This window comes from Pogona vitticeps, chromosome 15 (assembly GCF_051106095.1).
Source record: "Pogona vitticeps strain Pit_001003342236 chromosome 15, PviZW2.1, whole genome shotgun sequence".
NCBI classification, from domain to species: Eukaryota; Metazoa; Chordata; class Lepidosauria; order Squamata; family Agamidae; genus Pogona; species Pogona vitticeps.
In genome coordinates, this window is record NC_135797.1 from 8,098,701 (window position 1) to 8,115,915 (window position 17,215).

The 17,215-nt window shown below is 44.6% G+C and overlaps 1 protein-coding gene across 12 annotated transcripts in view; it reads right to left on the reverse strand.

Moving 5' to 3' along the window:
* LOC140702810 (solute carrier family 9 member C1) overlaps positions 1–17,215 on the reverse strand; it is a 288,383-nt gene that overhangs the window by 15,773 nt on the left and 255,395 nt on the right. For 9 of the 12 annotated variants that reach the window (XM_078381989.1, XM_078381994.1, XM_078381995.1 and 6 more), the window contains 6 exons: positions 16,003–16,064; positions 9,196–9,313; positions 7,625–7,686; positions 5,989–6,106; positions 3,839–3,900; positions 1,805–1,922 (listed from right to left, as the gene is read on the reverse strand). In XM_078381989.1, the coding sequence (XP_078238115.1) occupies positions 1,805–1,922; positions 3,839–3,900; positions 5,989–6,106; positions 7,625–7,686; positions 9,196–9,313; positions 16,003–16,064 (540 nt within the window). The remainder of the gene's footprint in view (positions 1–1,804; positions 1,923–3,838; positions 3,901–5,988; positions 6,107–7,624; positions 7,687–9,195; positions 9,314–16,002; positions 16,065–17,215) is intronic. The other 3 variants (XM_078381996.1, XM_078381998.1, XM_078381999.1) reach the window with 3 other exon arrangements.

The window sequence follows — 17,215 nt, forward strand, 5'->3', positions numbered from 1 at the left end:
CTCATCCCATCCCACTCCTTTCCAAGAGACAATGTAAGCAAGGCAGGAGAGATCCCACAAGCATCCCTGATTCAAGAGAGCAATGGGATTGCAACTAGAGATGGGGGCATCCAGGTATCCATATAAACATATGAGTAGCCTCGTACAGATGAACATCATGAGGGTCCGGCCCCCGGGGGCCAGACTGTCCACTCACCTGTCCGCTGCTGCTGTGGGCTCCATGCCCCCTTCCAATTGCTCCATAGCAGGTGAGTGGACGGGTAGGCACAAGGGGGGTGCGGACCCTCGTTATGTCTACCTGTGCGTATACGAAGATGAATAACTCCATCTCTAATTAGAAATGTTATCTCTGGTTGCGTTTCCCGTGTGGAACAGAAGTGGGCCAGGAGGATATTTTAATTCTCGTCTCTTGAAGATGAAGAATGGCTGCAGGATTCCACCAGGACCACTCAGTCACGTTTCCCATGAGCAACACAAGTATGGGAGGGAGAAATCCTGGTGTTCACCTTTTGTTATCCTGAACTCGGGAAAAACAAGGCGTTTCTGGTGGAGAAGAAAGCTTGGAGGCTCAACCACCCCTCCGTAAGAAAAAGGGGAATGGTTTTTTAGGAAGGGGCAGATCTAGATGTCAGATGAAGAGCAGATCTCAATTGATCCCAGGAAAGCAATCAAGCCAGCAGAGTTAATTTACTTTCCTCATCCCGGCTACAAAGACTCTCTAATAAATCTTCCTTTTCCAAAGGTAAAAGTATAGAATAAGCAGATGATTTATAACAAATGTAAAGTTGCTTTCTGTTTGCTGCTAATAAGGCATTACAAATCATTACACAGAATAGCATTTGTTTTTCGGTGAAGTATTTGTCACTTGCCATAACTACTGGAGGAGGTGCCAGAGGGCATCTGAGTTACATGAGAATGTATGAACATGGGAAGAGCCCTGCTGGATCAGGCCAAGGGCCCATCTCATCCAGCTTCCTGTCTCTCACGGTGGCCCCGCCAGATGCCTCTGGGAGCATCTCAGACACGAGATCCTTGTCTCCTGACCCTCCTTCTCCTACATCTGGCATTTCGAGGGGCCTTCCTTCGAAGCCTGGAGATAGTACATCCCCATCGTGGCTTGTCACCTGGGATGGGATTTTCCTCCAGAATCCTGCCCCATCCGGTTTTCAAGGCATCTAGGCCAGATGTCACCACCACCACATTCTGTGGCAGGGAGTTCCACAGAAACCAGTTTTGTTTTTTGTTCCTTTAATTTTAATCTTTTGGATTAACCCTAGCACTGTTCCTCGTGTTTAACCATTTAACCCTCACACCATCAGTGCCCAACAAATCCCCCAAATAGGGCTTGGGTTCGCCTTCACTCCACAAAGGATTTTGTGTTTGAAAGGGAAAGACAGGTATGAAAAGGTAAAAGGCAAGCAGCCCGCCTTGAAGTGGAGCTGACGACACATCCACACGGAATTCGTAGAGGAATTCAAACCCATTAAAGATCTCTTGTTCAATTCGGGAAGTGAGGTCTGCCTTCCACACAGCCCAGCATGTCTATAAATTCTCTAGAATCAGCAATATTCAAAGGTACAAGGGTGTTCTTATTAGGGCAGACTTGTAAGATGGAGAGTTGAACACGCCTAGCTGAGCTCTAGGACTCTCTCAGCACATTTTAGGGTGTCCAATCTCCTGATTACTCTCTGTCCGAGCATTCACGCATTCTCTAGGGAACCGTGTTTGTCACAAGGTCTGCCTTCCACACAGCCCGACATGTCTATAAATTCTCTAGAATTAGGGTTTCCATGTAATTTCTCACCGCGGCTCCGGCTTGAAGGATCCTCCCGCTGAGGAATGAATATTCCAACGCTCCTCCGAGTGCCTGGATCTGTATGTGGTCGGTTGTGGATTGTGCTTCCTTGCACCTTGCCTTTTTCCTGGAATATGACCATGTTCAGAGTTAGTCCATGTAGATCTGGAGAAAGGGTACATTTTCTTTTTTGGCCCACAGCTCCCAACCCCACACAGCCATTGGCCATCCTGATCAAGGCCTTGAGGGAGCGACGGGCCAAAAAACCAACTTGCCCAAACTATACTCATGAAGAGTATCCAGTATAGCTAGTGATGCACATCCAGAACCCTACTTTGCTGCCTCTGTGAAGTATCAGATCAAACCTGTTCTTGGTGGGGAAAGGCCCTTTTCTTTCCTCCCGCCAGAAGGAGGGCGGAGGGCTGTGCTTGCTTATTTGCTGGTCATCAAGAGCACCTTCTGGTTGGATTAGGCTAAGGATGTTTAGAGGCAGATTTTGGACGGTACCCACGAGAATACAGATAACTCTCAGAAATTCCCTATCCAAGCCATTTTGTGAATGTCTGAGAAATTAATCGCATGCTGGTCTGTTAGCCTTGTTTGGTCAAAAGTTCCCCCAATGGAAGCGCAGACTGAAAAAAATTCAAAAGCCGTGGTGGGGAATGGAGGAATCTGGAGGGATCAGTGTTGAAAAATTGCTTTAGGAGGAGTACGTAGGGCCTTAGGCCCACACTAGAGATGGGGGTATTCGTATTTGAACAGTGCTGCCTCACATTATAATTGCCCCGTTTAACGATGAAACCGCATTACGATGAACTTTTTAACGATCGCTTTTGCAATCGCAAAACGATATTTCCTATGGGGGAATTTCACTTTGCGATTATCGGTTCCCTGCTTTGGGAACCGATTCTTCGAAAAATGATGATTTTCCAACAGTTGATTGGCACTTTCAAAATGGCCATGGTTTAAACAAAATGCCCCCCCTCCGCTTTTTCTGGGACGGATTCCTCGCTGCACTGGCACCGAAAATGGGCACCCTAAGTAGGATCTGTGCTGGACAGTGAGTTTACAGCCCTTTGGAATGCATTAAATGGCTTTTAATGCGTTTCAATGGATTTTTTTCTTTTCGCATTACGTTTTTGTTCTTCAGCGATTTCGCTAGAACAAATTAACGTCGTAATGCGAGGCACCACTGTATATGAATATCCCCCATAGGAACAGACAATGGATCATAATCAGGTATATTAAGTTGAAAAACATATGTGTGTCTTTTTCCTCAGGTAGTATACATTTGAAATGAAACATTAAAAATAATTGAGTGGTACTGAAATTTTCCTCACTTCTTTTGTGTAATTCATATAATTTAGAGATATGATAAGACAGTACAGAAACCACAAAGGATCTCAGCTGCCATTCAGAACTGAAAAAAAAGGGGGGTGATTTCCAATCTGTCAAAGGGGCTGCAATGCAGAGAGAAGTGTTATTTTGACACTCAGTTTGAAATTCCCTTGGCCCCTCCATCCCACTTCCCTTACTGCCTCTACCCTTCTCTCGCCCCCCCCTTGATTTCCTCTGCATACACCATTTCTTTAGATTTTTTTTTGTATGTTTTGGGAGGGGGAGTTCAAAGTCAGCCAGGCTGTGTTAGCAAGGGATTCTCTGGCATTGTTTATTTTAAAGAGAGTATCTTCCTCCCTGCTCCAGTTTTTTTTTTTTTAACTAACTTTATTAAAGAAACATCTGACCTAAACAACATAAATCTAACACCACAATAAAAAACAGTTACATAATACACCTGTGCCAACCTCACATAGGTCATGCTTTTCATATCCTGGCAGAGCTCTTCTAAGAGGCAAGGGAGGGGATCCCATGGGCAGAGCATCACATAGAAGGAAATTCAAGTAGACACTGAAGATGTGGATCCTCTCTTAAAACATCTCCTCCTTTCATTTGCCGTTCTTAGGGCAGAATACTGTAAAATTCTTACGCAACTCCTAACATTCTCCTGAAGGCAGGAGACCCGAATTGGGCGGACCTACTTACTTCATCAACAGTGAGCGAATCAGGAGAGGATGAAGGAGCGGGAACAGCATTTCCCAAGGTCTCTGTAAATTCAACAGAAAAACGTTTTAATATTTGATTCGTTTTTCTTTCCCAAGATACCCTCACTAAAAAAGTAACTTGAAAATAGTGATTTCCCCTATCCAATCTGTTTAACTATCCTTGGGAAATTTGGGAAGGAACTGTTTAAGGAAGATGGAAACATCTGTAAGGAATGGGGAAGAAAACCTCCAAGCCTGACCGCATAACCGCCAGGGTCTGTCCTCTGAGGAGTCCAAGGGCCCTTCCTCCTCCTTCTCCTCCTCCTCCTCCTCCTCAGACTTCCACTCCTTGGATATGGAAAGGTTCCTGAAAATCATGTCCCCTTTCACCAGAGACGGCAAGGGACAGGCAGAGAAATCCTGCTGCTCTTTCTGATTGGAGATCTAATTCTCCTACTACTCAGATCAGGGCTATTGGCGAGACTTCTTATTATTTCCACTTCCCTCCCCCCTGGGGACACGCAGGATGAATCCACGACCATGACTGACCTCAGATACCACGAGGATTCCTCATCCCATCCCACTCCTTTTCCAAGAGAGAAGGTAAGCAAGGCAGGAGAGATCCCACAACCATCCCTGATTCAAGACAGCAATGGGATTGCAACTAGAGATGGGGGCATCCAGGTATCCATATAAAAATAAGAATAGCCCCGCGCGGGTGGACATCATGAGGGTCCTGCCCCCTGGGGCCAGACCGACCACTCACCTGTCCGCTGCTGCTGCGGGCTCCATGCCCCCTTCCAATTGCTCCAGAGGAGGTGAGTGGACGGGCAGGCACAAGGGGGGGGCGGACCCTCGTTATGTCTACCTGTGCGTATACGAATACGAACACCCCCCATCTCTAATTACAAATGTTATCTCTGGTTGCGTTTCCCGTGTGGAACAAAAGTGAGCCAGGAGGATATTTTATTCTTATTTAGAACCTGAAAGATGGAGAATGGCCACAGGATTCCACCAGGACCACTCAGTCACGTTTCCCATCAGCAACACAAGTATGGGAGGGAGAAATCCCGTTGTTCGCCTGCTATTATCCTAAATATGGGAGTAATAAGGCCTTCCTGGGGGAGAAGAAAGCTTGGAGGCTCAACCACCCCTCCGTAAGGAGAAGGGGAATGGTTTTTCAGGAAGGGGCAGATCTAGATGTCAGATGAAGAGCAGATCTCAATTGATCCTAGGAAAGCAATCAAGCCAGCAGTGTTAATTTACTCTCCTCATCCCGGCTACAAAGACTCTCTAAAAATCTTCCTTGTCCAAAGGTAAAAGTATAGAATATGCATATGATTTATAAGAAATGTAAAGTTGTTTTCTGTTTGCTGCTAATAAGGCATTGCAAAATATTACACAGAATAACATTTGTGTTTGTGTTAAGTATTTGTCACTTGCCGTAACTCCAGGAGGAGGTGCCAGAGGGCATCTCAGTTACGTAAGAACATAAGAACCAAGGAAGAGCCCTCCTGGATCAGGCCAAGGGCCCATCTCATCCAGCTTCCTGTCTCTCACGGTGGCCCCGCCAGATGCCTCTGGGAGCATCTCAGACACGAGATCCTTGTTCCCTGACCCTCCTCTCCTACATCTGGCATTTCGAGGGGCCTTCCTTCTGGAGATTGTACATCCCCATCGTGGCTTGTCACCTGGGATGGGATTTTCTTCCAGAATCCTGCCCCATCCAGTTTTCAAGGCATCTAGGCCAGATGCCACCACCACCACATGCTGTGGCAAGGAGTTCCACAGAAACCAGTTTTGTTTTTTGATCCTTTAATTTTTATCTTTTGCATTAACCCTAGCACTGTTCCTCGTGTTCCAACATTAAACCTCACACTATCGGTGCCCAACAAATCCCCCAAATCAGCCTTGGGTTCCCCTTCACTCCACAAAGGAGGTTGTTTTTGAAAAGGGGAAGAGAGCTATAAAAAGGTAGAAGGCAACCATCCCGCCTTGCAATGGTGCCGAGTTGACATCCAGACCAAATTCATAGAGTAAATCAAACTCATTCAAGGACTATTGTTCAATCTGTGACGTGAGGTCTGCCTTCCACACAGCCATGCATTTCTATAAATTCTCTAGAATTAGGGTTTCTATGTAATTCCTCACCTCGCCTCTGGCTTGGAGGATCTGGGAACAGATGACTAAATACTCCAGTGTTCCTCCAAGGGCCTTGACCATTATACGGTTTTACGTGTATAATGTTTCTTCGCACCTTGCCTTCTTCCTGAAATATTACCAGAATAAGAGTTAGTCCATGAAGATCTAGAAAAATGGTGCTTTGGGGGGGGCACAGCTCCCTACCCCACACAGCCATTGGCCGTCTTGATCAGGGCCTTCAGGGAGCGATGGAATAAAAAACGAACTTGCCCGAACTATACTCACAAATACTATCCAGTATAGCTAGTGATGCACATCCAGAAGCCTACTTTGCTGCCTCTGTGAAGGATCAGACCCAACCTATTCTTGCAGGAGGAAAGGCCCTTTTCTTTCCTCCCGCCAGAAGGAGGGCTGAGGGCAGTGCTTGCTTATTTGCTGTTCAGCAAAAGCACTTTCTGGTTGGATTCGTCTAAAGACGTTGAGAGGCAGATTTTGGAGGGTACCCACAAGAATACAGATAACTGCCATAAATCCCCTATCCAAGTCATTTTGGGAGTTTCCGAGAAATTAATTGCATGTTGGTCTGCTAGCCTTAGGAGCAGTACGTAGGACCTTAGGTCCACACTAGATTTGGGGGTATTCGTATTCCTATACGAATATCCCCCCACAGGTAGAGACAATGGATTATACTCAGGTAAAGTAAGTTAAAAGACAGACGTGTGTCTTTTTCCTCAGGTAGTATACATTTGAAATGAAACATACCAAAAAAACCTGAGTGGCACTGAAACTTTCCTCACTTCTTTTGTGTAGTTCGTAATGTTTAGAGATATGCGAAGACAGTACAGAAACCACAAAGGCTGTCAGCAGCCATTCAGAATTGACAAAATGGAGGGGGGGGAGGATTTCCAATCTCTCGAAGGGGCTGCAACCCAGAGAGCAGGGTTATTTCTGTCTCCCCCCCTTAATTCCCTCTCCATACACCATTTCTTTAGATTTCTTTTTTAGTATGTTTTTGGGGGTGGGGAGTGGGGTTCACAGTCAGCTAGTCTGTGTTAGCGTGGGATTCTCTGGCATTTGGTTTTTTAGATAGAGTAAGCTGCCCCCCCTCCTCCAGTTTGTTTGTTTTTTAAAGAAATTTATTAAATAAACATCTGACCTAAACAAGATTAATTTAACACTACAATAAAACACAATTAAATAATACACCAGTGCCACCATCATCCTGAGGCTAAGCATTAATAATGTTTTAAATTTCAATCGGTCCATTAAGCATTGTGTTCTAGTGTATTTTCCTCCATCTCATATTTAATCATGTTCATACACATTGGGTGCTGAGTAGCTACAGTCTTAGGACACAATCCGGAGATCCTTTTTTTTTTCCTCCATGGGTAAAAAGGTGTGTGCCAACCTCACATAGGTCATGCTTTCCATGTCCTGGCAGAGCGCTTCTATCAGGCAAGGGAGAGGATCCCATGGGCAGAGCATCACATAGAAGGAAATTCAAGTAGACACTAAAGATGTGGATCCTCTCTTAAAACATCCCACCTTTCATTTGCCGTTCTTAGGGCAGCATTTTGCAAAATTCTTACGCAACTCCTAACTTTCTGCTCAAGGCGGGAGACCCGAATTGGGTAGACCTACTTACTTGATGAACAGTGAGCAAATCAGGAGAGGTTGAAGGAGCGGGAACAGCATTTCCCAAGGTCTCTGTAAATTCAAGACGGAAACATTTTAATATTTCATTTCTTTTTCTTTCCCAAGATATCCACAGTAAAAAAAAAAGAATATGAAAATACTGATTTCTCCTATCCAATCTGTTTAACTATCCTTGGGAAATTTGGGAAGGAACTGTTTAAGGAAGATGGAAAACTTCTGTAAGGAATGGGGAAGAAAACCTCCAAGGCTGTCCTCATCAAAGGACTATTGTTCAATTTGTGAAGTGAGGTCTGTCACGGTATAGATCATTAAGGTTAAAACTAAATTATGAATGGGATTTGTAGTCATGGAATATTGTAGAAGGATCCATACTGGTTCTGTGTTAGCATGACTGGATGCTCCGAGGAAGATTTCTCCTCGAGCCGGATGGAAAATTCCTTGTAGCAGCCTTGGCCTGAGACAATAAGGAACCAAGACACAGCACCAAGACGAGGGACAACAACCCCTGTGCTGGTTGTTGTGGGTTTTGGGGGCTCTTTGGCCATGTTCTGAAAGTTGAAGCACCTTCAGAACACGGCCAAAGAAACCGGAAAACCCACAACAACCATTAGAGTAGACATGGTCTAGAGGGGCAGGGTAAACATCAAATAAATAAATAAATAAATAAATAAATAAATAAATAAATAAATAAATAAATAAATAAATAAATAAATAAATAAATAGATCCGGGCCGTGAAAGCCTTCGCGAATACAACCCCTGTACCTCTCGTGGGAATTGGAGGTGTGGTGAGAAGAGACAGCCCTTTACCCTGATTGCTTAGCGTCTCAGAAGAGTGAAGAAGAAAGGTGGTCCCAGTAAGGAAGACAATGGAGATTGGAGACAGAGAGAAAGGTTGGTTTTGGTACTGATTTTAGGACTGAGAACTAGAATGGAGTTTTGAGTTCCAGATACTAGTTTTTAGTGTTATGCTAAGATGTGGTCCAGAGAAGGCATAGAAGAAGGGGGGCTATGCCTGGCCTACCTTCTAAGCAGTTTTTTAAAGGGTTTTTTTATTTTATTTTTGCTAGCTGGAATTTGTTAAGATTCTCACTGCTATACTTTATGCAAATGTACTTTATGCTATGCTTTCGCAACAAATGGAATAGCTCTAAATACTTAATTTTTCTAATAAAACAAAAATTCTTAAAATCCTAAGTTTGGTCTCTTGAACAGCAAATCGGCAGAGCCAGATGATAAAGGGCCACAGAGTGTGCTACCAGAGTCCTTTTTTTGACTGAGTTTTGTTTGTCTTGGCAGACTCCGAAACTCATGATTTTTATCTATGTTTTTTCTCTTTTAATTGGTTATTAGAACAGACTTGCGGAAAGGGTAAGTGTAGCTGCCTTGCTGGGTTACTGGGACTTGACTCAGCTTAATTAGGACTGCGCTTATGCCCGGACCCTCTCTGTTCAGCCGTAAAGTATATGTTAGGAGATCTTGGGGATGACAAGGCCTGCCTTTCACACAGCAATGCATTCATATAATCTCTCTAGAATGAGGGTTTACATATAATTTCTCACCATGACTCTGGCTTGAATGATCCTGCCCCAGAGGACTGAATACGCCAGTGCTCGGCCCAGCAACAGGATCGGGAGATGGTCTCACTGCGATTGTGCTTGTTCCCACATTGCCTTGTTCCTGAAATATTAACATTTTAAGAGTTAGTCCATATAGATCTGGAAAGATGGTGCTTTTTTTTTCTTGGCCCACAGCTCCCAACCCCACACAGCCATTGGCCATCCTGATCAAGGCCTTCAGGGAGCGATGGGCCGAAAAACCAACTTGCCCAAACTATACTCATGAAGAGTATCCAGTATAGCTAGTGATGCACATCCAGAAATCTACTTTGCTGCCTCTGTGAAGGATCAGACCAAACCTATTCTTTTCTTTCCTCCCGCCAGAAGGAGGGCTGAGGGCTGTGCTTGCTTATTTGCTGGTCACCAAGAGCACTTTCTGGTTGGATTCGGCTAAAGACGTTTAGAGGCAGATTTTGGACGGTACCCACGAGAATACAGATAACTCTCAGAAATTCCCTATCCAAGCCATTTTGTGAATGTCTGAGAAATTAATCGCACGCTGGTCTGTTAGCCTTGTTTGGTCAAAAGTTCCACCCATGGAAGCGCAGACTGAAAAAATTTCAAAAGCCGTGGTGGGGAATGGAGGAATCTGGAGGGATCAGGGTTGAAAAATTGTCTTAGGAGGAGTACGTAGGGGCTTAGTTCCACACTAGAGATGGAGGTATTCATATTTGTATATGAATAACCCCACCCACAGGTGCAGACAATGGATCATAATCAGGTATTTTAAGTTGAAAGGCAGACATTTCTATTTCCTCAGGTAGTATACAGTACATTTGAAATGAAAGATAGAAAAAAATTGAGTGGCACTGAAATTTTCCTCACTTCTTTTGTGTAATTCGTAATGTTTAGCGATATGCTAAAACAGTACAGAAACCAGGAGGGCCGTTAGCAGCCATTCATAATTGACAACAATTGGGGGGGGGGATTTCCAATCTCTCGAAGGGTCTGCAATCCAGACAGAAGTGTTATTTTGACACTCAGTTTGAGATTCCCTTGGCCGCTCCATCCCACTTCCCTTACTGCCTCTACCTTTCCGTTGCCCACCCTTCATTTCCCCTGCATACACCATTTCTTTAGATTTCTTTCTTTCTTTCTTTTTTTTTTGTATGTTTGGGGGGGGGGAATGTTTCAAAGTCAGCCAGGCTGTGTTAAAAAGGGATTCTCTGGCATTATTTGTTTTAAAGAGAGTATCTTCCCTCCCTCCTCTAGTTTGTTGTAAAAGAAATTTATTAAACAAACATCTGACCTAAACAACATAAATCTAACACCACAATAAAATACAATTACATAATAAATTGGTGCCACCATCATCCTCAGGATGAGCATTAATAATGTTTTAAATTACATTAAGTCCATTCATCATTGTGTTCTAGTCTATTTCCCTCCATCTCATAGTTAATCAGGTCCAAACACATTGGCTGCTTAGTAGCTACAGTCTTAGGACACAATCCGGAGATCCATTTTTTTACTCCATGGGTAAAAAGGTGTGTGTCAACCTCACATAGGCCATGCTTTCCATGTCCTGGCAGAGCTCTTCTAAGAGGCATGGGATGTGATGATTTGTGTTTTTATATGGATTAGAATGTGATATGTAGTCCTAAGATTGTCCCAATATCCTCCATCTTGATTTAATTTCTGTGTCTGTGGTAGGAAAATTTTACATGCTGTGTCAGAGAAGCTTCGTTCTCTGATTATCTAGTTGCTAAGGAGAGCCAGGGAGTTACATTCCTGGTAGTCATAATAATTCTGCCACAAAACATGATAACAACTCAAGCTCCCATGAGAAAGTCAGGAGGAGGTGTTCCTTATGAGGCATCCTGGGAAGAAGAAGGAAGTTGGTAGGAGTTGGGAAAAAGATGGCGTTTGACTGAGAAAGGACAGACATATGGTTTTTCCCAAAATCCATTATAACTTTTGACTGGAGCTTTTTGCTCACATGGACTTTTGGATTACAACAAGAATCTAACCTTTCCTGACGGACTATGGACTATGGAGTCACAGGATACGTAAGAAAGACAACGCCTATGCATAATTCTAGCTTAGTATGTTTTCTTGTGTTATTTTTCTTCGCTGGAGTTTGTGGGGTGGTCTGTCTGACTTGATATGGAAATGTTACTGACTGAAATACTTTGCTATAATCTGAATTCTTTTCTGAATTATCTTCCTGAGTAAAAGCAATAATGTTTAAGATTGCATGCACTGGTCTCTTGTACAAACTAGCCTAACTAATTGGCCACAAATATTTTGCTACCTTATAGAGCCCAGATTAGCCTGAGTGTAAACTCATGGACTGTCTGTGTTGGTTGCTTTTTCTTAACCAAGGGGATGGACTTGAGGAAGGAGTGTTAGTCACGGCCTGGCTGAGAAATTGGGCTCATCTTAGCTAATAAGGACTGGCTAAATTCCGAAATCTCTCCATCCCTGGCACCCCTAAATCTCCTTGGAGACGGGGGTAGCTTACAAGGGAGGGGATCTCATGGGCAGAGCCTCACATAGAAGGAAATTCAAGTAGACACTGAAGATGTGGATCCTCTCTTAAAACATCCCCACCTTTTCTTTCCCGTTCTTAGGGCAGCATTTTGCAAAATTCTTACGCAACCCCTAACATTCTCCTGAAGGCAGGAGACCCGAATTGGGCTCACATACTTACTAGATTAACAGTCAACGAATCAGGAGTGGGTGAATGAGAAGAAAGAAAACTTCTCAAGGTCTCTGTAAATTCAAGAGGAAAATGTTTCAATATTTCCTTTGTTCTTCTTTCCCGAGATATCCACAGTAAAAAACGAATATGAAAATACTGATTTCCCCTATCCAATCTGTTTAACTATCCTTGGGAAATTTGGGAAGGAACTGTTTAAGGAAGATGGAAAGATCTATCAGGAATGGGGAAGAAAACCTCCAAGCCTGACCCCATAACTGCCAGGGTCTCTCCTCTGAGGAGTCCAAGGGCTCTTCGTCCTCCTCCTCTTCCTCCTCAGACTTCCACTCCTTAGATATGGGAAGGATCCTGAAACACATCTCACCTTTCACGAGAGATAGCAAGCGACAGGCAGAGATATCCTGCTGCTCTTTCTGATTGGAGATCTAATTCTCCTACTACTCAGATCAGGGCTATTGGCGAGACCTCTTATTTCCACTTCCCTCCCCCTTGGGGACAGGCAGGATGGACCCACGACCACGACTGCTCTCAGATACTTATGAGGATTCCTCATCCCATCCCACTCCTTTTCCAAGAGAGAATGTAAGCAAGGCAGGAGAGATCCCACAACTATCCCTGATTCAAGAGAGCAATGGGATTGCAACTAGAGATGGGGGCATCCATATAAACATATGAGTAACCTCGCACAGATGAACATCATGAGGGAGAAACAAGGCATTTCTGTTGGGGAAGAAAGCTTGGAGGCTCAACCACCCCTCCGTAAGAAGAAGGGGAATGGTTTTTCGGGAAGGGGCAGATCTAGGTGTCAGATGAAGAGCAGATCTCAATTGATCCCAGGAAAGTAATCAAGCCAGCAGAGTTAATTTACTTTCCTCCTCCCGGCTACAAAGACTCTCTAAAAATCTTCCTTGTCCAAAGTTAAAAGTATAGAATATGCATATGATTTATAACAAATGTAAAGTTGCTTTCTGTTTGCTGCTAATAAATCATTACAAAACATTACACAGAATACTATTTGTTTTTGTGTTAAGTATTTGTCACTTGCCGTAACTCCAGGAGGAGGTGCCAGAGGGCATCTGAGTTACATGAGAATGTATGAACATGGGAAGAGCCCTGCTGGATCAGGCCAAGGGCCCATCGCGTCCAGCTTCCTGTCTCTGACCGTGGTTCTGCCAGATGCCTCTGGGAGCACTTCAGACACGAGATCCTTGTCTCCTGATCCCCCCCCCACCCGCATTTGACATTTGGACGGGCCTTCCTTCGAAGCCTGGAGATTGTACATCCCCATCGTGGCTTGTCACCTGGGATGGGATTTTCCTCCAGAATCCTACCCATCCGGTTTTCAAGGCATCTAGGCCACATGCCACCACCACCACATGCTGTGGCAAGGAGTTCCACAGACTAACAACACGCTGGACGAAGAGATATATTCTTTTGTCTCTTCTCACTCTCCCAACACTCATTTGGGGTGGATTCCCCCTGGTTCTGGTATTGCATGAGGGGGGGAAAGAGCTTCCCTCTATTCACCTTCTCTAACTGATGCATAATTTCATATGGCTCAATCATGTTCCCCCCTCCGGCGCCTTTTCTCTAGACTATAGAGCCGCAAACGGTGTAGCCTTTCCTCAGAAGGGAGGGGCCCCCACCCAGGCATCCTTTGAGTCGCTCTGCACCTGGTCAAAATGCCTTGGTCTAGGAGGCACCCAGGAGCTTTGTCAGTCAGCCCTCAGGGTCAGATGCGGATCCCTTTTCCCTTTACTTCCAACACCCTAAATTCTTTTTCTCCACTGGAAAGATCTGTTTGACCTGTCAGGAATCCACTCTCTCTATGAAATGAAGGCAGATGAATTTTATGTTGTTTTGCCCGCTGGAGGTCCATAAGATCCCTGCACTGTTGGCATGTCAACAATTGAATTACAATGATCCGTTATATTAAGTGAAAGCAGTTCTCTTTTTTTTCCCTTTAATATTTATTTTTTGGATTAACCCAAGCACTGTTCCTGGTGTTCCAACATTAAACCTCACACCATCGGTGCCCACCAAATCCCCCAAATCGGCTTGGGTTCCCCTTCATTCCACAATTAGGTTGTTTTTGAAAACGGAAAGAGAGCTTTAAAAAGGTAAAAGGCAAGCAGCCCGCCTTGAAATGGCGCTGACGACAGATCCACACCAAATTCGTAGATGAATTAAAACCCATTAAAGGACTCTTGTTCAATTTAGGAAGTGAGGTCTGCCTTCCACACAGCCCGGCATGTCTATAAATTCTCTAGAATTAGGGTTTCTATGTAATTCCTCACCGCGGCTCCGGCTTGAAGGACCCTCCCGCTGAGGAATGAATATTCCAGTGCTCCTCTGAGTGCCTGGATCGGTATGTGGTCGGTTGTGGATTGTGCTTCTTTGCACCTTGCCTTTTTCCTGGAATATGACCATGTTCAGAGTTAGTCCATGTAGATCTGGAGAAATGGTGTGTTGTCTTTTTTGGCCCACAGCTCCCAACCCCACACAGCCATCGGCCATCCTGATCAAGGCCTTCAGGGAGCGATGGGCCAAAAAACCAACTTGCCCAAACTATACTCATGAAGAGTATCCAGTACAGCTAGTGATGCACAACCAGAACCCTACTTTGCTGCCCCTGTGAAGGATCAGACCCAACCTATTCTTGGTGGGGAAAGGCCCTTTTCTTTCCTCCTGCCAGAAGGAGGGCTGAGGGCAGTGCTTGCTTATTTGCTGGCCATCAAGAGCACTTTCTGGTTGGATTAGGCTAAAGACGTTTAGAGGCAGATTTTGGACGGTACCCACGAGAATACAGATAACTCTCAGAAATTCCCTATCCAAGCCATTTTGTGAGTGTCTCAGAAATTAATCGCATGTTGGCCTGTTAGCCTTGTTTGGTCAAAAGTTCCACCAATGGAAGACCAGACTGAAATAAATTCAAAAGCCAAAATGGGGAATGGGGGAATCTGGAGGGATCAGCGTTGAAAATTAGACTTAGGAGGAGTACGTAGGGCCTTAGGCCCACACTAGAGATGGGGGTATTCTTATTTGTATATGAGTAACTCCACCCACAGATACAGACAATGGATCATAATCAGGTATTTTAAGTTGAAAGAGACATTTCTGTTTCCTCAGATAGTATATATTTGAAATGAAACATACAAAAAAATTGAGAGGCACTGAAATTTTCCTCACTTCTTTTGTGTAATACATAATGTTTAGCGATATGCTAAAATAGTACAGAAACCAGGAGGGCCGTTAGCAGCCATTCAGAACTGACAAAAATTGGGGGGGGGGATTTCCAATCTCTCGAAGGGTGTACAACCCAGACAGAAGTGTTATTTTGACACTCAGTTTGAAATTCACATGGCTCCTCCATCCCACTTCCCTTACGGCCTCTACCTTTCTGTCGCCCCCCCCCCCCCGATTTCCCCTGCATACACAATTTCTTTAGATTTCTTTTTTTTGTATGTTGGGGGGGGGTGTTTCAAAGTCAGCCAGGCTGTGTTAGCAAGGGATTCTCTGGCATTGTTTATGTTAAAGAGAGTAGCTTCCCTCCCTCATCCAGTTTGTTTTAAAACAAATTCATTAAACAAACATCTGGTCTAAACAACATAAATCTAATACCAGAATAAAATACAATTACATAATAAACCGGTGCCACCATCATCCTCAGGGTGAGAATTAATAATGTTTTAAATTTCATTCAGTCCATTCATCATTGTGTTCTAGTTTATTTCCCTCCATCTCATAGTTAATCAGGTCCACACCACATTGGCTGCTTAGTAGCTACAGTCTTAGGACACAATCCGGAGATCAATTTTTTTACTCCATGGGTAAAAAGGTGTGTGTCAACCTCACATAGGCCATGCTTTCCATGTCCTCCCAGAACGCTTCTGACAGGCAAGGGAGGGGATCCCATGGGCAGAGCCTCACATAGAAGGAAATTCAAGTAGACACTGAAGATGTGGATCCTCTCTTAAAACATCCCCACCTTTTCTTTCCCGTTCTTAGGGCAGCATTTTGCAAAATTCTTACGCAACCCCTAACATTCTCCTGAAGGCAGGAGACCCGAATTGGGCTCACATACTTACTAGATTAACAGTCAACGAATCAGGAGTGGGTGAATGAGAGGAAAGAAAACTTCTCAAGGTCTCTGTAAATTCAAGAGGAAAATGTTTCAATATTTCCTTTGTTCTTCTTTCCCGAGATATCCACAGTAAAAAACGAATATGAAAATACTGATTTCCCCTATCCAATCTGTTTAACTATCCTTGGGAAATTTGGGAAGGAACTGTTTAAGGAAGATGGAAATATCTGTAAGGAATGGGGAAGAAAACCTCCAAGCCTGACCCCATAACCACCAGGGTCTCTCCTCTGAGGAGTCCAAGGGCTCTTCATCCTCCTCCTCTTCCTCCTCAGACTTCCACTCCTTGGATATGGGAAGGATCCTGAAACACATCTCACCTTTCACTGGAGATGGCAAGGGACAGGGAGAGAAATCCTGCTGCTCTTTCTGATTGGAGATCTAATTCTCCTACTACTCAGATCAGGGCTATTGGCGAGACTTCTTATTATTTCCACTTCCCTCCCCCTTGGGGACACGCAGGATGAATCCACGACCATGACTGACCTCAGATACCACGAGGATTCCTCATCCCATCCCACTCCTTTTCCAAGAGAGAATGTAAGCAAGGCAGGAGAGATCCCACAACCATCCCTGATTCAAGAGAGCAATGGGATTGCAACTAGAGATGGGGGCATCCAGGTATCCATATAAACATATGAGTAGCCTCGCACAGGTGAACATTATGAGGGTCCGGCCCCCGGGGGCCAGACTGTCCACTCACCTGTCCGCTGCTGCTGTGGGCTCCATGCCCCCTTCCAATTGCTCCAGAGCAGGTGAGTGGACGGGCAGGCACAAGGGGGGGGGCGGACCCTCGTTATGTCTACCTGTGCGTATACGAATATGAATAGCCCCATCTCAAATTACCAATGTTATCTCTGGTTGTGTTTCCCGTGCGGAACAGAAGAGGGCCAGGAGGATATTTTAATTCTCGTATCTTGAAGATGAAGAATGGCTGCAGGATTCCACCCGGACCACTCACTCATGTTTCCCCTGAGCAACACAAGTATGGGAGGGAGATATCCCATTGTTCGCCTACTGTTATCCTGAACGTGGGAGAAACAAGGCGTTCCTGGTGGGGACGAAAGCTTGGGGGCTCAACCACCCCTCCGTAAGGAGAAGGGGAATGGTTTTTCAGGAAGGGGCAGATCTAGATGTCACATGAAGAGCAGATCTCAATT